The sequence below is a fragment of the Paramormyrops kingsleyae genome, chromosome 9 (assembly GCF_048594095.1).
Source record: "Paramormyrops kingsleyae isolate MSU_618 chromosome 9, PKINGS_0.4, whole genome shotgun sequence".
NCBI lineage: Eukaryota > Metazoa > Chordata > Actinopteri > Osteoglossiformes > Mormyridae > Paramormyrops > Paramormyrops kingsleyae.
The window spans coordinates 36,734,494-36,760,438 of NC_132805.1; the positions used below are offsets into that span (position 1 = coordinate 36,734,494).

The 25,945-nt window shown below is 48.2% G+C and overlaps 1 protein-coding gene across 1 annotated transcript in view; it reads right to left on the reverse strand.

Moving 5' to 3' along the window:
• Positions 1–25,945, reverse strand: part of znf804b (zinc finger protein 804B) — a 134,957-nt gene that overhangs the window by 54,996 nt on the left and 54,016 nt on the right. Inside the window, exon 5 of the mRNA XM_023825797.2 lies at positions 24,695–25,663. Within this exon, the coding sequence (XP_023681565.2) occupies positions 24,695–24,808 (114 nt within the window). The 5' untranslated portion in view covers positions 24,809–25,663. The remainder of the gene's footprint in view (positions 1–24,694; positions 25,664–25,945) is intronic.

Below are 25,945 nucleotides of genomic sequence, written 5' to 3' on the forward strand. Positions count from 1 at the left end.
ACCTTTGTGGTAGATGAACTGAATTTTACATGAGCAGGTATTCATGCAGGTAGCATGAGAAAAACATTAGTCACTGGTTTAAAAATCACACCTTCCCTCCATCCTGCAGGATGCCCCCTCCCCCAAATACGATGGCATCGCTCCCATATGTGGCATGTCATTTAGACACATTGACCGCCTACCCATGTTTCAGGCGGACATGGAGACAGAGAGTGATGTCCTCTGTTCACTCTCCACTCACTATTTGTGCTGTAAGAACCACAATCGCTGGTTGCTTTCATCTTCTTGAATGCAAAACGCAATAACTTTACAAAAAAAAAAACGTCGATATTAAAAAACTTTTCAGGCTCCTCAGCAGCAAAATAAAATTAAATTTAAAAAGCTCTCTCACAATCCTTTACGTACTGCAAGAAATCACCCTGAAATTGCTACCCATTAAAGGCCCCGCACACAGCCACAGGAAAAGTGATGCAACAATTTCTGAAATTTGGCTTTGCGTCCATCTTTGGCATTTTGGGTCTAATTTTAGTTGTTGTTATTAAGCTAGCAGGAGGTTTCAGAAGCCGCGTCCTGACGGTGCTTTTGCGCAGTCCTTAGGTTGCTCACATAAAACACAGCGGAGTAATATATGGTAATGATTGCCTCTGGTCGAAGGGGACGCAGGATCCTTACACTCCTCTGCTTGCTTAATGATTAATCACGCGAGAAGCAGAGGCGTAAATATTTGATGTACACGGCAATCTTTCAGGAGGTCATTCCGGATAAAGCTCCATGATTAAAAGTTCAACACTTTAGAACTAAATTGTTTAAAGAGATCGCATCACTCTGCAACTCCAGAAACACCTAGAAGAATATGCTCTGCTACACTTTAAAAATGAAGAGATACGGAAATGTGTCTTTGGGGGTGGGGTGGCTGGGTGGGGGCTGTAGGTTCTTATGTCCCACGGAAGCTCTGGTGGGGAGGATACCCCACCCTGGAAGAAGCCTTGAGATGCTGCTAGGGGTATGCCCTCTTCCTGATCTTCAGTACAGCTCAGGAGCATCACATACATTATCTCCAAGAGCAGGACATCCATCTCCCATAAGCTCGTTCCCTTTGGGCTCTGCCTTCAGCAGTGTAGCACCAGCAGCCAGGGTCAGGAAGGGCTAAAGTGGACCTAAATCTAATTACTAATTAACCTGTGAGTCCTCTGGGGCCTTGAACGTCCAGCCTCTAGCTTCCAAGCTCATGTGTTGCTCAGGTTCTCCACCTGCTACCCTCAGGGTGACTGGCTCATGAATAAATAACCAGGCTGTAAGATTCCTGCCGTTCTGTCTGACACGGGGACAGTCCACACGGCTTGTAAAATGAAGGTGTCCTTCAAGAAAGCCCTGATTGTCCTGACACAGTGAGGATGGGGGAAGGGGATGGGGGGGGGGGCACAGACAGGAGAGAAGCTACTCAGAGTTCATTTGGTTCAATCAAGATGAGTATTAACCAAATTGAAACCAGGTGGGAAGGAAAATCCCAACATCATTTGAGCAGCCCTCTGGATGCGAGGACGTCAGCACAGTCTGCTCTAGGGCGTACAGTCATGCCGGCGCGGTGTGGTCTAGGGCGTACAGGCATGCCGGCGCGGTGTGCTCTAGGACGTACAGTCATGCCGGCACGGTGTGCTCTAGGGCGTACAGTCATGCCGGCGCAGTGTGCTCTAGGGCGTACAGTCATGCCGGCGCGATGTGCTCTAGGGCGTACAGTCATGCCGGCGCGGTGTGCTCTAGGGCGTACAGGCATGCCGGCGCGGTGTGCTCTAGGGCGTACAGTCATGCCGGCGCGGTGTGCTCTAGGGCGTACAGTCATGCCGGCACGGTGTGCTCTAGGGCGTACAGTCATGCCGGCGCGGTGTGCTCTAGGGCGTACAGTCATGCCGGCACGGTGTGCTCTAGGGCGTACAGTCATGCCGGCACGGTGTGCTCTAGGGCGTACAGTCATGCCGGCACGGTGTGCTCTAGGGCGTACAGGCATGCCGGCGCGGTGTGCTCTAGGGCGTACAGTCATGCCGGCGCGGTGTGCTCTAGGGCGTACAGTCATGCCGGCGCGGTGTGCTCTAGGGCGTACAGTCATGCCGGCGCGGTGTGCTCTAGGGCGTACAGTCATGCCGGCACGGTGTGCTCTAGGGCGTACAGTCATGCCGGCACGGTGTGCTCTAGGGCGTACAGTCATGCCGGCACGGTGTGCTCTAGGGCGTACAGTCATGCCGGCACGGTGTGCTCTAGGGCGTACAGTCATGCCGGCACGGTGTGCTCTAGGGCGTACAGTCATGCCGGCACGGTGTGCTCTAGGGCGTACAGTCATGCCGGCGCGGTGTGGTCTAGGGCGTACAGTCATGCCGGCATGGTGTGCTCTATGGATTACAGTCCCGCACTCACATCCCAGCACGTCTGGCTGTTGAACCCCAGTGCAGGTCATGTCTAGTGATCATCGGTGATCGTCGGTCAGTCACTGCGGAGGAAGTGAGGGCAGCCACACGGCCCCTGCCTTGTCATCAGCAGTCAGATCCCACTCGCCTGCTGTAGAGGACTTTACCACATGCCACATGTGCTGGGTCCGCCACATGTGCTGGGAGTGTCATATGTTAGATCACTGCTATCTCTGTAAGCTATCCGTAAGAAGCCCATGCCACTGTCTGTCACTATGGCCACTATGCCGCCTTTCCTTCTCCCACTGGCTGCCACCTTTAAGCTGCTCACTGCACACTGGAATTGCCCGCAGATCTGCGCTTCCCATTCAGGCCTCCGGGTGGCTTCATTCCCAGGATGCCAGTGGGCTTGTGGCAGCTGATCCAAAGTAATGCATCCATGGGAATGCTGTGGCTTGGACCAGCCTGACAAATCAATCATAATAACACAACACGGCATAGTGCTGCTACCCCCCCTCCCCCCGGCCCCCACAGGCAGCCTGAACAGTGGAAAGCAAAAGCAGGGCTGGGCTAGCAGAGAGGCAGGAGAGCTTAACCCAGAAAAATCACGGCTACCTGGACGTGTGTTCGTGTGACTGTCAGCCAAGGGCCTATACCAGGATGGGGCCACAAGCTTAGCTGAAAGCTGTTTGGCCCCCAAAATGTCCCCTCGTGTGACACTGATCGATTCAAGACATATCATTGGTCGGCCCCTTTGTATGAATTATGGCTGTCCTAATATCCCCCCTAGATTCTCCCCTGATGCTGGGACATGTTTGTACAGTCGGTACAGTCGACGGTCTGAAGGCCGCAGACCTCTCATTGCTCTTTAATGTATTGGATCGGGTTCGCTGCAGGCTATTTATGCAAAAGAACAGCTCGAAGGTGGAGCCCAACAAAACAGAAGGGCGGCAGATCGGCTGGTGGGGTTGTGAAGGATCACCGGGGGGTGCAGAGAGGGCAGGGCGTCTGCCGCCGGTGCCATGGGGCCACAGTCTACTCTCCTGGAGACATCTGAAGAAATCACAGTGAAATTAGCCCAGTGCTATCTCTTACTCAGCAAGCATTAGCGTGCCAGAATTAGCCTGAAAGCTCAGCTGCCTCTCATTTGATGATATATCCTGTGATGGGTAGAGTGCCCCATTTAAATTCATTTAGCCCATAACTCTGAACTGCCGACGTCGAAGGGAACAACCAACGTAAGCGATTCAGGACACCGGCATCTCAGAGTCCTTTTAGAGCCTTAAACAATATGGCTAAAGAGCCTTTAATGCAAACTTTATTTGCAGGTTTATCTGCAGGGAGATTTTCATGGAATTAAAATAATTTCATGACGGTCCTTTCTGGTTTGTATTGTTCAGGGGTTCACAAGCAGGATGGCGCTCCGTGTAAGACGAACTGTCAGCATTTTTAGGACTTTGGAAATAACAGGAGAGAAATGCGGAGAACGGCAACAGAGGCAAATCTTTAGTGTCACCCTGTTCATATTAGAGTCCGGGTGTGTGGTTTGAATTTCTGTTGCGTCGTCCACTGCAAACTCCTGGAAATGACCATACTCTACAGGCCTCAAACCAGTTACAGTCAAGCAGCAATTACAGCGCTTCATCTCTTTGTATAAATAATTATAAATTACAAAGCAGCATATTCCACAGGGAAATAAAGCCAAAGAACCACTGAAAGCCAGCTGCCATTATTACCAGCGTGTGAAGTCATCATACTGATATTATTACACTGAATAACCAAATAACAGACGTCTCTGTGAGTCACACCTCTTCCCCGATGCACACACCGATCTGCAGTAAGTAGTACTGAAATAGCTCCGATTTGATCTCATCTGCTATGAGGAAATCGGTTTGTAAAGGTCGGGATTTGAAACTACGCTCTTGCCCTCCAGCACTCTTCAGAGATTTAAAACATCATTTGAAGGCCAATTTAAAGACTCTGCTGTTCTCCAGTGTGAACAGCTGCATGCAGGTCTATTCATGTTATTGATGACAACAACGCTAACCCTGTTCCAGTGAGTTCCCACTCAGTAGCCCAGAGTCTTTCACAGAGCCACAACCTCTCTCTGTGAGCTCCCAGTCAACAGCCCAGAGTCTTTCACAGAGCCACAACCTCTCTCTGTGAGCTCCCAGTCAACAGCCCAGAGTCTTTCACAGAGCCACAACCTCTCTCTGTGAGCTCCCAGTCAACAGCCCAGAGTCTTTCACAGAGCCACAACCTCTCTCTGTGAGCTCCCAGTCAACAGCCCAGAGTCTTTCACAGAGCCTCACTCTCTCCCTATGAGCTACCAGTAGATAATTCAGTCTTTCGCAGAGCCACAACCTCACCCTGTTGAGCTCCCTGCTAACAGCCTGAAGCCGTTCTCAGAGCCACACCCTGTTTATGTGAGCTCCCAATTGATAGCCCGCAGTCTTTCACAGAGCCACACCCTCTTTATGTGAGCTCCCAATTGATAGCCCGGAGTCTTTCACAGAGCCGAAGAACAACAAAGAACTATACCTCTCCCTGTGAGATTCAAGCTTATAATCCAAAGTCTTTCACAGAACCTCACCCTCTCCCTTCAAATGGCATATCAGTGTTGAGAAGCTCATGTGAATTTATGGGCAGAAGGGGCAGCAGGCAGAGCAGGGGGCAGGTCATTGCCTGGTCACAGTATCACATCCTAAGTGCCCGGAAATTAGCCAGAGTGCTAATTCTGCACAGCGCTAACACCAGCTAATGTACGAGGCGAGCCACTTAAGAACATAAGAACATAAGAACTATACAAACGAGAGGAGGCCATTCGGCCCATCGAGCTCGTTTGGGGAGAACTTAACTAATAGCTCAGAGTTGTTAAAATCTTATCTAGCTCTGATTTAAAGGAACCCAAGGATTCAGCTTGCACTACGTTATCAGGAAGACTATTCCATACTCTGACTACACGCTGTGTAAAGAAGTGCTTCCTTAAATCCAGTTTGAAATGTTCTCCCGCTAATTTCCACCTATGGCCACGAGTTCTTGTATTTGAATTAATGCTGAAGTAACTATTCGGTTGAACAGCATCCAAACCCGCTAGAATCTTATAGACCTGGATCATGTCCCCCCTCAGTCTCCTTTGCTTGAGGCTGAACAGATTTAGCTCAACTAACCTTTCCTCGTATGACATTCCTCTAAGACCAGGAATCATTCTTGTGGCCCTACGCTGCACCTTTTCTAAGGCCGCAATGTCCTTGGCACTAATGATTCCACTGTGATTTGCAAGACATCGCAGTCCTCCTGGTCCCTCCCCCAGCATAATCACACATAAATGGCACGCCACAGCAGCGGGACGGGCCACATAGGCCGGCGGGGGGTGTCGGGAAAGAGTTCCACAACTTCCTGGACATCCACAATCCAGTAGTTCCCAGCTCACTGACACTCTGTAAGCTGGGCAGAACTGAAAGACACCTCTGAACCTCAAACGGAGATGTTCTGATGAGGGGGTGTGTCTCCAGACAGGCCACTGTGGTATCATACCTCCACTTGAACCAGCATCTGGTGCAGGCCACCACCGAATCGATGGTCTACATTCACCAGAGCAGTGACATCATTGCTGGGAATGACGGCTCAGCTACCAGCTCCAAGTCAGGCCTGCATTTAAATGAGCTCTGGGCCATCTGGAGGTGGCAACCACAGAAAACCAATTTAGTACCGTGTCTCTCCGAAAGCAAACTGTCCAACCACAAGCTCAAATATATTTTGTGCTGTCGACACCAACGATGCAGGTTTTATTGCCCTGTAGCCTGGGGAAGAAACAGCGTCAAAAATGTTACCCTGGGTTAAAAAACACTAAATAAATTAAAAATTGGCACTCTCAAAGTGCAATTTTAGCTCAAATTTAAACGTTAACCTGCCTGTAAAGCTGGGAATTTCTTCTGAAACAACTGTAATGTTGGTGCAGGACACTAAGAAAAGGTCTGGATTGCTGTGAAGATCTATGGACGTGTTTGTAGTTTTCTGGCCTGGTTACCACCCGAAAGATCAGGAACCAAAGGGCCAAAATCATTTATTCATAGACTGTGAAACTGTCATGAAATATGAAGTGTGCATGAAGCCCGATTGATCCAGATCCACTGATCCCATCCCTGGGTGGCAGTGAGCCTGAAGCTGATTCTAGGAAGTGAGGAAAATGAGGCTGGGGATGCCCTGCATAGCATGCCAATCCACCACAGGGCACAGGGCACAGGGCACAGGGCACAGGCCTTTGGACACAACATACACACTTCTGTCCATTCTACCTGCCTGTTTGTCTGCCTGCCTGTTTGTCTGTCTCTCTGCCTGCCTGTCTGTCTGTCTCTCTGCCTGCCTGTTTGTCCGCCTTCCTGTCTGTCTGTCTCTCTGCCTGCCTGTTTGTCCGCCTGCCTGTCTGTCTGTCTCTCTGCCTGCCTGTTTGTCTGTCTCTCTGCCTGCCTGTTTGTCCGCATGCCTGCCTGCCTGTCTCTCTACCTGCCTGTTTGTCCGCCTTCCTGTCTGTCTGTCTCTCTGCCTGCCTGTTTGTCTGCCTGCCTGTCTGTCTGTCTCTCTGCCTGCCTGTCTGTCTGTCTCTCTGCCTGCCTGTTTGTCTGTCTCTCTGCCTGCCTGTTTGTCCGCCTGCCTGCCTGTCTGTCTCTCTGCCTGCCTGTTTGTCCGCATGCCTGCCTGCCTGTCTCTCTGCCTGCCTGTTAGCCCAGCTGCCTGTCTGTCTGTCTCTCTGCATGCCTCCAGTGGACCAGGCCAATCTGTTTTTGTATTTGGATGGTCTACACTCCAGCATCTTGCTTTTAAAGCAATGACTAATCTTCCTGCCATGAGTGGGTCAGTGAGGCCGACCTGCCTGGAGCCAGACAGCTGGAGCCGCCGTTCCCCTGTCAGCGCAGAGCGAGGAGCCCAGACAGAAAACGGGGACTGAAGGAGCCAGCGATGCCTCTGCACTCAGACACAAGGTCTCCAGCCTCCAGGAAAGAAAGGCGTGACATCGCTGCACATACCTGTCATACTGATGGAGCACAGTGCATGTAGGCCCCCCCGCTGCTGTACCATGGGGTGTGGTGCGGGCCACCGCTGCTGTACCATGGGGTGAGGGGCCACCGCTGCTGTACCATAGGGTGTGGTGCGGGCCCCCGCTGCTGTACCATGGGGTGAGGGGCCACCGCTGCTGTACCATGGGGTGTGGTGCGGGCCACCGCTGCTGTACCCTGGGGTGAGGGGCCACCACTGCTGTACCCTGGGGTGAGGGGCCACCACTGCTGTACCCTGGGGTGAGGCACTTAATCTACAGGACTTCATCAAAACTGCCCTCAGACATGCAGGCAGAGTCTCATGTCCGCAGGATGCAATAGCAGATTGTCTTTCATTAGCTAAAAGCTGGTCACCGCGGTGATCCTGATGAGCCAGATGTGATGGCCTCATTTCTGCAGGATGGATGCAGACTGACTGACCCGGGACCTGGTTTCACTCCCTCCCTAAACAAACACTGCTGTTTTTCTACAGGCATCAAACACTGTGTGACATGCGTCATGGCCGTCTGCCAATAATCACATGCCGGTGTGTTTATAGATGCTTAAATGAACAGCTACATTGTGCCATGTGCTTCAGCAGATAACGAACGGCAAGAAGCTCTCTCTGGATAAACACCTCTAGCCAAGCACATCAGGGCCAGTCTTCCCAGTGAACTCATGCTAACCCATTTAACTATAAAAATGGCTGGGCCCTGGGCACCCCGACAGACTCGGATGGGCTCCTGACCCAAGGAAGGGGAACTCGGAGCCTTATTCTGCAGCTTTAACGAGGTCCCTCCGACAGCTCTCACATATTAGAGCTCAGGGGTTATGGCTCAGCAGTCATCCTCGGCTGCAAATGAAACATGTGACCTCTGGCTGCCTGCTTTCCGTGCAGACAGGGCGTCCGAGAGCGACGAGTGACGGTGGGTGGGGGGGGGGGGGCTGCAGTCAACCTTCACAGCACCTGTTCTGCTCCTCGGGCTTGATGCAGGTGACATGCATTTCAACACAGCCAACAGGGCCCTTTTAGTGAAGGTTATGGGACCGTTAGAGCATTCTGTCAAAGTGGATTATTCACGGACCAATGGAAATGCTTGATTTATACGGCATGGTTAAAAGGGGGCGTTACCACATGGCAAGGCTGCGTCACAGCAGGAAGAAAGCCAATGACCCGTGAGAAAAAAAATCTTTTTTTAATAACATGGGGCTCTGCGTAAGCTGTGTGCCGCTCCGGCAGTAAATGAGGCGGGGGCGGCTTGTCAAGGCCCAACGTGAGCTTCAGGCCATGCGGGTGTGAAACCCACACAGACCCGGCGGGTGTGAAACCCACACAGACCCGGCGGGTGTGAAACCCACACAGACCCGGCGAGAAGCTCTACCTCACACTCCAGTCCTACCTGCCAGCGACCATCTGCAGCTGAAGAAACCGGAGCCCACAGAACATATCAGACGCAGGGAGAACTGGACCTACAGGGGGCGCCTGTTCGCGTCACCGTTCATCTCCCTGCCCCGTCGGCACTGGGAGAGTGTCGACACTGACGTCAGGTGTGACACGGTGATGTGGCTATTTATGGCCGCCCCCCAGGCAGGGCCGGGTCAAGGTCCTCGACGAGGTGCCCATGATGCCTGAATACTAAGTAGTGAAAAACATTTAAAAAAACATTTTTAAGTGACATCAGAGGAAGAGCGGAGGCCAGAGGGTGAGAGCAACAGTGTTTACATGAAGGTTTCAGCTCAGACATCGGACAGAATAACGAGATGCTCCAGGGAAGGAGAAGATAAAAAACCGAAAGAAAACAAATCAGCCATTAACTCCGACGTCCCCAAGCCGACGATCTGGGCCCGGCCAGTGGGATCCCTGTTCATTCTTCATGTGGGATTTTCCTAGGGATGCAACTTGCGAAAAACCATTAAGGCGTTTGGAGGAGAACAGGAAGAGGGATGCAGAAGAAATGAAGGGAATGCAAAGCGGCCAGCGAGTGTTGGTGAGTGATGGGCTGGAGAGCGGCCCGGCCAGAGGACAGACGCTCCTCTTCCTCCTCGGTGTGCCGCTTCGGGGCGGAGAAGAAACACCCACATGGCATGTGTTACCGTGGGGGCAAATTTCAGAATCTACTGCCACCTAATTTACTTGCCAGTAGCTTGACTGCACCTTCAGAACTGGGTCAGTTTCACGGGACACCTGACACCCTCCTGCAGAAAGGCTCTGAGCTTTAACTACATCAACTTGCTCACTGGTCAGTGCTGTCTGGGCTGTGGGTTTGAATCTGGCCCATTTCTGTGAGTTTGCATGTTTTCTTAGAATCTGTGTTTCCCCCATATATAAGCCTGGCCCCACCCACAATCCAAAAACTCCTTTTGTCCTAAAAAAAAAAGGGACACGGCAAATTGTAGCTGTTCATTTAACCAGTCCAACAGATGACAAGCAAAGAGGTCAGCATTGTACAGAGGAAAGAAGTATGTGAGTATGAGCTAAATCTATTCATACTGGGTCTTTGCAAATATATTCACGCAGCAATTTTTGTAAAACAAATTCACGAACTTAAATGGCCAGATCACACTGACCTCCTCAGAAAGAACAAGCTCGTCATAGATCAGAAAAGACACTGTAGGAGCTTGAACATGACCAGCTGAAGACCAGCTGAAGACCAGCTCAGGGCAGCAGCTCCACTAAAGCTTCTTAGCTTTTAATTCCAAGGTGGATCCCTTGAGACGAACTGTAATATCACTTAGTGTCACTTAAAAAATGTGGCTTTAAGATAATATAAAAAACATCAAGCAAATTGTGTATAACTGAGCCCATACTAAATAGGAACAGTCATTGTGCATTTAAACTTTTAATAAAAGCAGAATTATGAAGACAGGCTTTAGGAAGCTCGCTCACTCGCACTGGGCCAGCTCACTCGCTCACTCGCACTGGGCCAGCTCACTCGCTCACTCGCACTGGGCCAGCTCACTCGCACTGGGCCAGCTCACTCGCTCACTCGCACTGGGCCAGCTCGCTCGCTCACTCGCACTGGGCCAGTTCGCTCGCTCACTCACACTGGGCCAGCTCACTCGCTCGCTCGCTCACTCGCACTGGGCCCGCTCGCTCGCTCACTCGCACTGGGCCAGCTCGCTCGCTCACTCGCACTGGGCCAGCTCGCTCGCTCACTCGCACTGGGCCAGCTCACTTGCTCCATGGAGTTTCCTCCCCTTATTTTGATAAATATTTATTCCGCTCCCTGAAAATGACCCTCCCTGCACGGGTGTCTGGATTCATGCATATTTCATCAGATAACAGTGACCTCCTCTATGGAACATTTAACCTTCTACCATATGAAAGGGGATCCCACAGTCAAATGGGAAGGAATTGAAATGGAATTGAAAAGAAAAGGAATGTAAATGGCGTAGCACGTGAACAGATCAGCCGCTCTGACATGCTCCTTCAGCCACGCCCCTTTCTTTCCAGCACCCCAAACGGGTGGGGAAGAAGCCGTACCCTTCATTGGAAGATATTCTATGAATTGTGTTTATGAATTGTGTCAGTCCGCAATGATCGTTTACATGAAATACATTCCGTATTATTATTAAACATTATTTAATGAAATGCATGAGGCACAATGGTGTTTAATATATGATGAAGGTAACACAGCCAAGCCCACGGGACCGGCTCATCGGATTAAAAATACATATTTAGGTTTAAAAACACCTCTGTCCCAGGAGATGGGCTCCCTGTGGGACCCCAAACTACTGAGACGATTGAGTTATCGAACCACATACTGTAATGTGCAACTATAAGAAAAACACCAGCATCCTCCGCTTGATGCAGATCTCTCTCTCTCTCTCTCGCCAGTAGGGTCATGCTCTCAAATCATCGATTGCTTTACATCATTTATTTACACACCCAAAATGTTCCACTAGGTAACCGAACAGCTGCTTTCAGGTGTATGCACAGTACGTACGGTTTTCTTTGAAGAGACATTTTATCACCATTTCTAGCCCGAGCTGACCTCAAGACCTCCCTCTTCCCACTTAAGACCAAACTGGTGAACGTCTGTGATGTGGCTTTAAAGCGCATTTTTTATCGGCCTGTCCAGACGCTCACTGCGGGGAAGGAGACCTCTCCCAACCTTTGCTCGGATAAATAAAACATCAAAGCAGGTACAGCAGTTGACCTGCGGGAGGAGACCTCATCTGCTGCAGCCTCACTGGGCCGCCCCCTCATATACCGGCTGCTTTCTGCAACTTTCCATGCTCCCATTTAGCTTCCATTTACTTGATCAAGGGTATAACAGCCGGCCACGCTGAGGCCTGAAACTAGCAGCCCATTGGGTTAAAAGTCCTTAATGACTAAGGGTCCTTTAGGTTAAAAGTCCTTAATGACTATGATTCCTATCCCCCTCAGGGGTACAGCTAGCTGGATTAATTAATCTAAAGTGGTTTACACAGCCTACATATTATGGAACTATACGTATCACTGAAGAGCATCCTAAGAAGCTGTACCTCAGAAGAGGCCTTGACCGTGCTTAAGGCCCAATCTCAGACATGCAAGGCAGCTCCGTTGGGGCCACAGACAGCCCCCCAGATCTATCCAAACCTAAATGAAAGCACATCAGTGTGCCTTCAGTGCCACCCCTACCCAAGCGAATTCAGCAGGACGCCGCTACTATGCTGGTTTAGAATCCCTCTTAGCGCCCAACATACACAGGCCATCAGGATGAAGAATATTCTATTTTCTGTAGAGAGCAGAATGATCTGTAATACCTGTCCTACGTGCCATGATAACAAACCGCACTCTCATTCCCCATTTAAACGTGCTTTCAATTTAACAAGTACCTGGGTTCCCCGGCTCTGAAATACGTTTATTCTGAGTCTCTCCACGGGCGAGAAAAAGGCAGGGGAACCTCCGCACACTGGCTCACGGCGCGAACGGCGCCACTCAACAAACACGCTAAGAGGCCTTTGTCAACAGATCCGAGGCTGCTAATCTGCTTATTCGCCGTAGCGTTCGCGTTTGTCAGCTACATGTGCTGCTCTCCCCAACAGCTGCTCAGGATCTAGAGAGCCAAGTTCCACGATCTGTGACTTAGTTACTCACAGGCGTCTCCGCCATGCGCCTGGTCGTGCTGTCGAGGCTTTGCGAGGCAAACTGGAAGAGACTGTTTGGGGAGGGGCTTACAGGAGCGTCATTCTGCTTCTGACTTCCCCCGGATCACGCCAGTGTCGCCGTGTTAGCTGCGCGCTAATGCTCAGTACGTCAAATGCGCTCTCATCATGTGAAAGAGGCTCGGAAAGGCCGGTTGTCGCCGCGTCCTCTGACCCTGAGCCCCCCAGTCCCTCAGTCTAGGTACAGCGGAAATAATCCCTTGGAATATTCCCACCAGGCAGACGCACGTACAGCAAACATGCCGGCTTCGCGGAGCGCAAATTTGGCGCGTAATTAATACAGCTCACCGGTAATTAATCTCCCCGTCGAGAATTAGGAAGACTCACTCTGTTAAATGATGGGAATTATCTAACAGATGGCCAATGGAGAGCCTTAATTAATTCAACCTGGATGGATGGACTACCCAAGATTTTGTAATTAGGGAGCACTGAAGAGGACAGTCACGGACCAAATGCATTATGGGAACGGCGTCAGACAGCTCTTATATATTACATCACACCCAGGAACATCTGTATCGTACTTCATCTTGGTTTGCACCATGCCAGGAAGTAAACAGCTGAGACCGGCTCATTGGTTACTGGAGAAACACTTAGACTCCATTTAACAGATGAGCAGTTTATGGAAGTGAGTTAATCTCGAGCGGAAAGACATAGGGTGGAGTGATTCCAGCAGGTCAGCTGCGGCCGCCGCCAGCGATGCAGGTTACCCCCCTTTTGACTACAACCGTGAATTAAACTGGCAGCACATTCACTGGTGGGTCAGTGATCAGAGCAGCGTGCCTCCGGTAGCAGCGAGATAAATAATGAGCTATGCGTCGCTCTGAGGAGCGAGGATGGGCCCCCGCGATGTGGAGCCACTGGAGGACGAAGAGAGCCGCTGTCCCAGTGACGGCGAAGGGGGGGTGAAGCATGCAGGTTCAGCGATGGTCCTAACATGGTACTTCTGGTTACAAAAGGCTTTTCAGGCCTGAGATAAAGGAACAATCCTTATCAAGGAAAAGTGGAGGAGGGTCATGCTGGCCCAGGACCAAAGGGGACAGCAATGATTCACATATTGTTCCTTGAACTGAAAAAAATCCAGTAAAATACACCTTCAATTAAGGCAAGTGACAGCCAACAACTTAATTATATATACTGTAAGTATAGAGGGACATACAGGTGTGCTTCCCCACGGCGAGAGAATTCGCTCTGGGTGCTTCCTTCCTCAGCCCAAAAACACACGCACTGGTGTGAGAGGTCCCTGCCGTGCACTGGCATCCCATCCGGGTTGGGCACCAGCCTTGTGTCTCATACTACCTGCCATTGGTCCCCCCACCACACACAGAATAAATGGTTTCTCCAGAGTTCCTATGACTTCCTGCTCTGAAATCGTGACGGCCAGTGAACTTTGGTGCAGACACAATTTATAACTTCCACTAAAATCCAGCTCACACATTTCCTAGTACTGACCATGTGTCTACGGAGTTAAGCCATCTGGCAGTCAAATGTCCTCTGACCTGAAAGTTTTGTGAGCAGCTATTAATTTCCCATATATAACACATTTGTTTTAATTGCACAGATTGCCAAAATGAGTTTGCTGAGTGCTGAGTCATTTCTTAATGGCAAGGTCACATTTTGGGCATGTTTAAAAGCTTTCTTAAGCCATGATTTTCCTTTTTCTTAACCCTCCATATTTTACATGTAAAAATGTCAAAGAGTAATAATATTTCCCATAATCCCCCACATCGGCTCCGTACCACGATTGGTCCTCCTGAAAGCAAACGGGTTCCACCCGAGGGTGAGGACCCAAAAGGTCAACTTTGGGATTAATCACTGCACGAATGAGCAGAAGAGGTGTATATAGTTGGAAAATGCTAATTAAAGAGCTAATTAAAATCTTCAATTCTACAGTGTGGCCAAAGAGCAGAGTAAGGGAATAAAATAAAAGCTGCAGTGTTGTCTTTGGGGAATCATGTAAGGGAATACAATAAAAGCTGCAGTGTTGTCTTTGGGGAATCATGTAAGGGAATAAAATAAAAGCTGCAGTGTTGTCTTTGGGGAATCATGTAAGGGAATAAAATAAAAGCTGCAGTGTTGTCTTTGGGGAATCATGTAAGGGAATAAAATAAAAGCTGCAGTGTTGTCTTTGGGGAATCATGTAAGGGAATAAAATAAAAGCTGCAGTGTTGTCTTTGGGGAATCATGTAAGGGAATAAAATAAAAGCTGCAGTGTTGTCTTTGGGGAATCATGTAAGGGAATAAAATAAAAGCTGCAGTGTTGTCTTTGGGGAATCATGTAAGGGAATAAAATAAAAGCTGCAGTGTTGTCTTTGGGGAATCATGTAAGGGAATAAAATAAAAGCTGCAGTGTTGTCTTTGGGGAATCATGTAAGGGAATAAAATAAAAGCTGCAGTGTTGTCTTTGGGGAATCATGTAAGGGAATAAAATAAAAGCTGCAGTGTTGTCTTTGGGGAATCATGTAAGGAAATAAAAATGAATAAAGGCTACAGGGTGCGTTCACTGGCTTATTTGTACGCTGTGCTCTTCCTCGGCGCTCTTCATCTTCCTCGACAATAAGCAATCTCACGGCAAAATGGGGAGCTGGAAATAACTCAGCGTGATGGTTGGAAACTGTCTCATTCCCATTTTATCAGACGGTTCCTACAATCCCACGAGGAGAGACAGGAAATACTGCTCAGAGACGAAATGCAATCAACGCGATTTATAGTGACATACCAAGGACCTCCAAGTCACTTAACAAATGTGATTTTTTTTTATAGCTCCGAAGATGTTTCAAGTTCAATTTTCATTGTAGATTCATTGAACCAATGTCTGTATTGAAAATACCTTCACGGCACATTTCTCTAAAACTAAACACACCGTGGAGAGATGTTCAGTAGGTGTGGAGACAGGTGTGCAGCCAGGCAGGGCAGAACTGGGCCAGCTGAGATGCCGCCACCGTTCAAGACAAGGGTGGGAGCAACGCGGGACTGACATACCAGTAGCTGTGCTATTTTGGGTGGTAGACTAGTGCATGTTTTTGTGTGGAACGGAGGCTTAGTGGGTAGCTCTGTTACTCCTATAGCTGCGGGTTCGAATCCTGCCTCTGCTCTGTGGGCATGTCAGTTTCCTGCAGTTACTCCTGTTCTATCCCAAAGTCATGCGGCTAGGCTACCCAGCGCCTGTAAACCCGCAGTGTTTGAGCACGCGATTACGCCCTCGATGGCCTGGCATCCCACCCGGATGCCCACCGCCCTCTGCCTCCTGGACCAGGCTCCAGCACTCTGACCCCAACCAAGAGAAGCAGTTAGATAATGGCTTCTGAGAAAGTGCAGAGTGGAAATGGATTTGTAAATGTGAAATCCAACATGATAATGATTTTTTTATAGGTGTTCACATTAATGACCCAGAGCGATTTTTTCAAAATGTCATATATGTTAATTGCCACATAAACTTTTAGCGGCACCAGGAAACACAACAAGCACATAACATTCTTCTTTAATATTAATTAATGTGTTATTCAACTAAGGCAAGGTGTCCCAATTCATTCTTGTTGCAGTCCTTGTATTGTACTGCTGAATGGTTTTAAAATGATCTCATTGCTTTACTTCATCAAATACAGAACATATATCTACACACATTTATACGTCTCTTTCATTTTATGAGTGCCTTGCTTATAAAAATAATATGAGACTGATATCAAATCATAGTTTGGTGTAATTTACATTTAAATGACATAAACGCCAGGTGATTTACTTAACAAAATAACCATAAATGGAGACATTTTATATCCCTCATTAAATTACACCTGTTTATTATTCATACTTCTGGTCTAATAATCTCCTGTCTTCAGGATTCTTTATGATGTTAATAAATCAGAATAATCCATAAACTATTACCCTGTACTGGTGATTCTAAATTATAGAGAGAATCCAGCTGACTTATTTCAAAGCGTCTGACACAATAACTTCAGCCCTGCGCTGAAAGGATAGTTAGGAAAAGCTCAAAGAAATAATGGAAGCAGAGTGTTTACTATCGACAGAACATCGAAGCTACGGAGAAACACACAGACTCTGGCCCGGCCCAGTAATCACACACCAGCAGGTTTCAGGGGAAGCCAGTTATCTGGGAGGAGCTGCCGATGTTCAGGAAGAAACTGGCTGGGACTGAAAGCGGAGAGGAATGCAAGGTGGTGCCTTGTCTGATGGAGATGGAGCGGCTTCACACGCTGTGGGCTACTGTCTTCCTGCAGATATAGCCAAGCCCACGGGGAGCCGGCTCACCTAGAGGCGAGGCAGGCAGGGAAGGGATGGACAACGCTGGATGTCATCTTGCAAATAAAAGCCAACATCGCCTTAATGAAGAAGGAAGGGTTCTTGCCCACCGATTCCGGCTGTTGTGCTGATCGCCCATAACAGGCCAGGCCAAAAATTATACACTAGTCATTCTAACTTAATAGCAACGCACTTCTGTAACTCAGTCTGGTTGTCAAATTGATTCCTTTGATGTTCCTCTTAAAAACTGTAGGAGAGCTTAGCTTAGTATTAACTCTGTGACACTTTGGGGATTTTTCTGGTTGATCAATGTTTTATTTCACAAGTGTCCAGGTACCATTTACCTAATGATGTGTCTGCATCCCACACCCCCAGCCATCCAGAATGTAATTTAGACATTATGCTGAAGTTGGCCATGCAGGGTGACCGTGGGAAAAGACACGGGGAGGGTGGATCATTCCTCCGGAAGTCAGCGAAAGGTTCCTGTTTGATGTACACAAAGTTGGGGGCGTGTCTACTGAAACATGGAATGACTGACAATGGGAAGACCGCCGTCCTACCCAGAGTCCTCTCTGGCATGAAAAGGTCAGTCTGGCGTTTCATTAGGAACGGGGATACAAAGGCGTAGCGGGAAAATGTCAGCGGGTCAGTCCAGTAATGTGGAAGGTGACCCGGACCGGACTCTGACCCGCGCGGGATTTATGTCCCATCGAGTGAGCGCTACGCCGTTGCCTTCCCCGCCGTGACCCAAAGCCACGTCACAAGCTGCTCTCCCAAACTGTCTAATTAGAGGGACCATTTATATACATTCTGAGCATCCATTAGACCAAAGAAAACACACACAGTGGTGTTTAATAAAAATTTATCAAGGAATGAAGTGTTGCTTCTAATCAACTCTGACTAATTTATTTGAGATTAAAGAGCTGGAGTCAATTATAGTTTAAAAGAAAGAAAGTGTGACAGAAAACATTATGAAAGACTTACATCATGAGTGTTGCTGGCAGCCTTGTTTATTTTTAACAGTCGTGCCTTTTACCGCTGGATCCTTTATCCACTTATCCAGCTTAGTATTTTTAACATTGCGCTTAAGGACCGCTGCACCCTATCAGAGCACATTTCCAGTCTGAGAACACAGCCAATTTGAGGCCGATTAAATGCAGGAAACTTAAAAACACTACAGCCCCTGGCCATATTTACACAAACAGGCAATCTCCAAATATCCATCCTCCCTCCAAACAATTATTCAGTACAGAGGAGGATGAAATGCCAGTTTATTAGAAAATACATATAACCAGACACTGTGGTCAATTAAGGGAAACCAGTTCAGCTAATTAGATATATCTGAACTGAGGAAACTCACACAACATAAAGAGTACATTTAAATGTCATGCAAGGCTGAGGTACACCCTGGATGTGATGCCAGTCTATCATGCAGCATAGTCGCATCATCTGCTCACACACTATGGGCTATTTAGAGACACTAGTCCGTGTGACTTTGGAGGTAGTATCTGGAGAAAGTCTCTGCACTTAGAGTAGATGCAGACCTCAAACCTCGAACCCTGGAGCTGTGAGGCACCGGCACTACCCACTGATTCACTGTCCTAAGATCAGGATTAATATTTAAAAAGGCTTGTCTGGTGCGAAAGCAAGACCCACATGATGTCCCCCTATGAGCTGTAATCTGAACCCGACGGTGGACACTCAGCTGCAGGGATTTCCAAAAAATAAGGGAAGACAGTGTTTATTGTTTTTCTCTCTGGGTATGCAATATGAGACTACTGTAAAATGAGAGGGAGCAGAGTACCTGTACACTGCAGGGCCTAGGGAGCAGAGTACCTGTACACTGCAGGGCATAGGGAGCAGAGTACCTGTACAATGAGGGGCATAGGGAGCAGAGTACCTGTACAATGAGGGGCATAGGGAGCAGAGTACCTGTACACTGTAGGGCCTAGGGAGCAGAGTACCTGTACACTGTAGGGCATAGGGAACAGAATACCTGTACACTGCAGGGTCTAGGGAGCAGAATACCTGTACACTGCAGGGCATAGGGAGCAGAGTACCTGTACACTGCAGGGCCTAGGGAGCAGAGTACCTGTACAATGAGGGGCATAGGGAGCAGAGTACCTGTACGCTGTAGGGCCTAGGGAGCAGAGTACCTGTACACTGTAGGGTATCGGGAACAGAATACCTGTACACTGCAGGGCATAGGGAGCAGAGTACCTATACACTGCAGGGCCTAGGGAGCAGAGTACCTGTACACTGCAGGGCCTAGGGAGCAGAATACCTGTACACTGTAGGGCATAGGGAGCAGAATACCTGTACACTGCAGGGCATAGGGAGCAGAGTACCTGTACACTGCGGGGCCTAGGGAGCAGAGTACTGTACCTGTACACTGCAGGGCCTAGGGAGCAGAGTACCTATACACTGCGGGCAAAGTCAACAATTCATGGTCATTATTCTAGGAAATCATCTGAGATTTTCAAAGAAGTTTCAGTGGGAATTAATGGAAAACGTCTTCTTCTTCTGTTTACCTCTGTCATCCTGTTATGTTCTCCATGCATTGTCACTGAGCTTTACCTGATGTCTTAGCCATTGTGTCTCAGTCCTGAGTGGACCCAGTGTGTTTGCTGCAGCCTATGACTTCGTTCATTGGTCCATTTTCCCTGAAGCTTTTACCAGATGAGGCACATTGGACCTGAAGTTCATCCCAGGACATGCAAGGCATTATCTCTCCATGTTCTCCATACTCTCAAGCCCTGAAGAAATGTGATTCCAGTGCCCTGATGGCTCTACCCTGACCTTTGCAAGTGAATGTGCTAAAGTCCTGTCCAGGACCCGCTTCAGCGTGCGAGTTGTGCGCTCTGAGGCCGGCTGCGGACTTGCACAGGCCTAAGTGGATAAACTCTCTCGGAAAATGGACGGTTATATTTAGCTGGATCCATTTTCGATGAGGAAAACAAAGGGAGTGAGTCATGGCACTTTTAAGAGGTTTCTGCCCATGAACAGCGACGGCTTTTCAGATTTAAAACAATCACTGGTGTGTCATAAGGTATTTGTTTGGAGGTCAAAGTGAATCACAGAAAACCACGGTCCAGAGATTCCCCGACCAACTGCACGCGATCGATCCGGAGCTGCAAACCGATCGGGTCATTTTTAATCATTATTAACGGCTCGAGGAGCCGTGAGCATTAAAGCTCTTCCTGAATGGGATTCTCAAATGATTATTTTGTTCTTTCGATAGCAGCGAAAGTGAAAAGGGCAAAAATAAATATGAGCGGAGCAGTAATGCATTCAGCTCTCTGAAAGCATTGGTGACACGCCAAACAGCAACTGGAAGCAGAGAGGCAGAGCTGCAGTAAAGACTGCAGATCATGCTAACATGCTAATGTTGGCGTCGGTCACATTGCGGAACATCAAGTCCAACCGATAGGAAGATTTAAAAAAAACAGCATTTTCACTGCGTCGCAAACCGTATGCTTTCATGCCACTTTTTTACACATCCTTGGTGTAAAAGACTAATCTCAGATCGGTTTCTCGCAACAAATTTGCGCTTAAGGGAACATTTTAATACGAGAGGCAAAATGGAAAGAGGTCAATAATGATTGTTAAAATCCATGCTCAAAGTGCCCCTGGGCTTAGCTACTGTGGATTCTGGCTCAAAGTAAATCTGCTCTAAGTTCTCTAAAATTAATCTTTTTTTTATTCAGGCTATAACATTGATGTTTCATGATGCTAAATGAGCTAGCGGCACTCACTTAACAAGACAGCTCAGCACACTGAATGCGCTAGCATTGTGTGCTTATTTAGCCAGGACCAAGCACTTAGCAAAGTAGCATCCTGTGCTAATTGAGTTGGCATCCTGCAATGAATGAGCTGCCCCCTGGTACCAGAGGAAACGCTGAACTGAAGAAGACGAAGCAACATGTCCGCTAAAGAGTCTAGCAGCTGCAGTAGACTTGTTTGGGCACCTGGGACACAGTAACTATGGAGCTCCTTCAGGAATTATGGAAAGAGGAGCAATCAACTTACAAGCTTATGTTGAGGTGAGTATGGAGACCGCCTTACCTATAACTGAAAGTATGGACATGGGTCACTTCTGTCCACGTCCACAAAATGCTGCAACATGGATATTATGGAATTATGGGTAACATCTACCACAGGGGGGTCCAACTCCAGTCCTGGGAGGCCAGAGCCCTGCACATTTTTGTGTTTCCCCTCTTTTAACACACCTGATTCAACTGCTTGTGCTAATTACCAAACAGCTCTTGAGCTGAATCATTTATGGTGGAACAGGGAAAGAACTAAGCTACACAGGGCTCCGGCCCCCCAGGACTGGAATTGGGCACCCCTGATCTATCAGAACAGGTGGTCTGGGTTGGCCTAGAGCCAAGACAAGACAAAACATGTATAGTCATCATCCCAAGAAAGCATGATCTCTGGTGAACTTTCTGCTGGAAAAGCATAACAGTTTATTATTACTGTTATTCATATGAATATTGTTGTTCTCGTTGCTGAATCAGTGCTGTCCAATTCAGACGGCAGATGGGCAGAGAACCCGTTTTTTCTGGCTGTTCAGAAAGGGAATCAAGCTTTGTCGCAGAGAAACTCAGGATAATTATTGACCAGCCAGGGTTTCCAAACAGCTCGAGGGCAAGTTTGTTTAATCTGCCAAAAATTACAGACTTTGAAGATGGAGCATCTCTGCTTGATTCTCTGAGAATCGTTAGCATACCGACATACTTTGCTGGACAAGCCGTCTCTCTAGGAAGAGATTTTTCTTCCCGATGCCCAGTGAATTTAAAGTGCAGGTACGAGGCGGACAGCAGACACACTAATGCGATTCGCTCCCTGGGGACTGGGTATGTTACCGCTTGTCGTGCGAAGGCCTTTCACAGAGAGCAAAGGGACGTGTCTCAGAAATTGGATTTGTCAGCCTCACCTTACAGACTTATGCCCCATCGGGATACGCTTCACACATGCCCCGCCCACCCCCTACCCCACCCGCTCAAAGGTGGATATTTCAGGTCCAGAAAGAAAAAATCCAGACCAAGATTTTGTTTCAACCAACCAGTTGAGCATAAAGAGTTACAGTAGCAGAGCGCTCAGAGCTTCTTTCTGGACCTGAAATGTCCACCTCTGCACCTGCTCATCATCACTCATTTCAAGAAAATCACAGCTCTCAGTACCTAATTATAATGTCTCATTTTGTGACTAATACATTTTAAAACACAACAAATTGTAACAAAAGGGATCCAGCCTGTATCTTTAAATGTGGGGTAAAGCAAATCAGGAAAGAATGGAAATGAATGCAGGGAAAAATGTGGCTCCCGTGCGGAACCTTCTCCTCTGGGGTGGGTCATGGCCACCTTCTCTGCTCTCAGATGGCGTGGGTCAGGAAACAAGCTCTGAGCCTATATTAGGTGGATAACATAAGGAGAGATTTACCAAAATGAGCTTATATTACACACACTACGTCAGCTTTTCACTTCTAAATGGGACTGTGGTATGGATGTGCACAAAATCCTTCATGCAGATTCCCTGTTATTGACTCTGTGAATAACAGTTTAGTACAATATTTTTAAAAATGTATTCATTTTTTGTTTGCATGTCTTGGTAAAAAGATTTAAAATTCTGAAATTCTTTTAAACGCAGAGAAACAGGAATTTGTGCCAAAAGTCTGGAATCATTTTGCTTTTTCTCCACAGAAAAAAATGACACATGTCTAGAAACATTTCTGTGATACTTTGAAACCCCTTAATTTAAAATACAGTAACACTTCAGGACAGATTAGGCAAGTTCTCTTTCAGAGCAGATGGGTGTTTCATAGAAATCTAAATCTCAGCCAGCATAATCACAGTATATGGATGTAGAATTACATTTTGTAGGCTGTGAATTAAAGGTGAACTGCAGTTCTAGGTAAAGACTAACCAAGGCTCCATTACTAAGGGTCACACAGGCTGCCTTCAGAAGATTGAATGCTTGTTGTGCAAACCACCACCTAGTGGTCAACAGAGGAAACAGAGGTGGATCGATACTTCACAGAGCACTACCTGTATGTGAGCCCTGCTGTCTGAGCCGCGCTGTATACTGATGGCAAACAGGGGCCATTTAAAGATAACCTGCACGCTCATATATATGATCGCATGATTGCATCACCACCTACCCTAGCAATGGAAGCAGCAGCATCTATCCAGGCAGCGCAGACATGATGCAATTTTCAGCAGAAACTGACATTTCTGCAACAGCTGCTCTGACTTTTTTCTACCCAACTGATCATCGGTTCCATATGCCACTTTAAAATGAATCAGCACCCAGAGAAAGCACAAAAGCGCCACATTTACAGACAAGGTCTTTCTTGAATTCTTCAAATTCACTCGGTTTCAAGCACTAAACAACAGAAATTTCTGCGAAAACTGAAATAGTTACGGAATGGGACATGTAACTAGGCTCTCAATAATTAGCTGCCGTTTAACTTTTTTTTTTCCTTAACAGAGACTGAATAGGAACTTGACACCAGCCTCATATCTCAAGCACAAGTACAGACCTTGAGAGGCTTATTCGCAGCACACAGCAAAGAAAACATCCTATTTCAAGCGAGGAAGGGAAATAAACACGAGCAGAGACCCCGAGCTTCTCCCGCCAAACTCACCCAAGCGAGAACTTTGATCAAGGCATTTAAAATGTCGGACAGTGAAATCACACAATGATTCATTTTGCGTTTCATGTTCTCTGTACACTGAGTTTTTCAGATACTGAACTACGCAGCCGTGGATGTTAAATTAATCTGACTGGTGCAGCGTTCCCTCAGAGGAGGGGAGGGAGTGTTCTCCATGGGGGATGGGGGCTGTTGGGCGGACGTGAGCTGCACCTTTGTGTGCCTCACAGGTATGACCAGGTCTTGCTGCTTCCCCATTGGCAAGGCTCCTCATTTGTGGGGCCACTGTCTTTCCTGGGCTTAAGACAAAAACACCCACTGGATCTCAGCAGTGTAAAACGTCTCTTTGAATCCAGGACTGACTGCATCTTTCCTTGATTTCAGGATATCAAAGACCTCTGACCCCTGGCAGGAACCTAACCCCGACGGAACCGGGCACCATACCACATAAGCAAAGTCATCGCAATTTCAACCTGTCACACTTTGTTTTCCAGCGAGAGTGAAAATGTCAGCTGCACCCTTTTAAGGGTGATGTTGTCTGGATGGGGAGAAATGAATAACATGTCAGACTTTGATACAAAAGATGTCAGAGGGCTTCATAAAGACAAGGCCTGTGTCTTTGGGACCACGGTCCACTGCGTGAGAAGATCACAGAATCATCTAAGCCAGAAGCCTGCCATTTTTACTGAAGTATAATATCAACAAAGGGACCCTGTACATGCTTTAGAGTAGACCTGCCAGTCATTGTCTTTTATTAACTGAAAGCTACTGTAAATTGACTCATTTGGAAAGTATCGATTGAAAGCATCATTACTTCTTTAAACGTTGAAGGGCTGTGTGGAAATAGCACAAATTCTGTACACAGTCCCAGCTATTTATCACAACACGTCTTGAACTTTAGATTTAGTTGCAAAGCAGTTATTTGTGAGTGGCGTCGAGCATAAAAGGCGAGGCAACTTAACACACTACCGAGGGAGGCAGCCGTGATATTAGACTGACCGGCATCGCTCTCGGCGTCTGGCTGCCCGGAGGCACCTACAGTAAACGCAACTAAAGGAGTAACATTTAATAACAGCGAGCATGACATTTATTAACAAACGCTGCAGCTGCAGCATTGGGCTGGGTGACTGTGAAGCACCGAAAACATGATCTGCTCTCCCTTTTCGGAGAATCAGCAGGGGGACTAAAAGGCACCTTACCGGCGAGTCGCCTCCAGCGCTCTCACACAGCGGACCCCTGAAAACTCCCTTAATGTTCCGCAAATGGCCATTGCTGAGATGCGTGGAGCTGATCACTAGGTAGTAGCACGCCATACGGTCCACAGTGTCCCATATGCGGAGATGTCGACGCTGGTGCGGGTTATCCGGCGGCCGGCTGTCGGTTCCACCCGTTCGGAGGATCGGAGTGTCACCGCCAGACACCTATAGCGGAGGAGGTTGCTGGGCGCCGTCAGCTCATGAAAGCGGCTCCGCAGCGCAGTCGGTGTAAACAACAGCCTGTCCCATAGTGAGGGTTTCTCCGTGTCTATTACAATGCAAATTCTTTCCCCCCGCCGGGCATTAAAAGGAAACTCCACTGCCTCCCGATTCTATGTTCAGGTCCTCCGCTATGATTTAGCGACGCTAAACACAAACACTGAAAGTCAATAATACACCAGAAAGTGCATAAAATGACTCTTCCACTTCTAGGTATAGCAGAAGCACGTGTGATGTGTTGCGTCCCGTAGATATTGATATTCTTGAACGTCCCCAGACTATTGGATCATCTGTGACATCCCAGTGCCCATTCTTTTCGGCAAGTTGAACCTTTCACTTGGGTTGAGTCAGATATTTGCCTGGCATCTACAGACATTCACTCTCCTGAAGGATGCTTGAGTCTCTGCTCCTTCAAAGCCCGTATATCTTTCCTATCTCAGTTCTCCAAACGCAGCATCAGAAGGTCTTCACGATCTGCTCAGAGCTCCGGGTATCAGCTGCCCGCTTGCTGCCGCTGTAAGGCAATTCATCTCCCGGCATCCAGAAACATCACCCTGGGCTCTTTGCATTAGGAGAACAGTCAGTGCGGTGCTCAAAAGGGACATCCAAATGAGGAGGGATCGTGAGTGACACTCTGTCCTCCGCTCTTCTCCATAACGGTGTATCTGCAGGAGGTTTCCATGGGAGGTTTCTCTGTGTAGATAAGTAGACAAGAGGGAGGGAAAAAAAGACGAGACGCGACCATGTGAGCTGAAGACACCCAAAATGCTGGCTATTACTGGGACGTGTGCAAAGCTCGGTACGTGGCGAGCGATGTGCAGCGTTTAGGGGATCCGAAGAGGAGCCGCCGCAGACCCGCATGCAGACGCTGCTCTCGGCAGGAGCGGCGATCGTTGTGCCCGAACTTTGTACCCAGCACGGATCAGAACCACAGTTGAAGAAGTGCATGGGTACGTCACGGCCAACTATGGACTA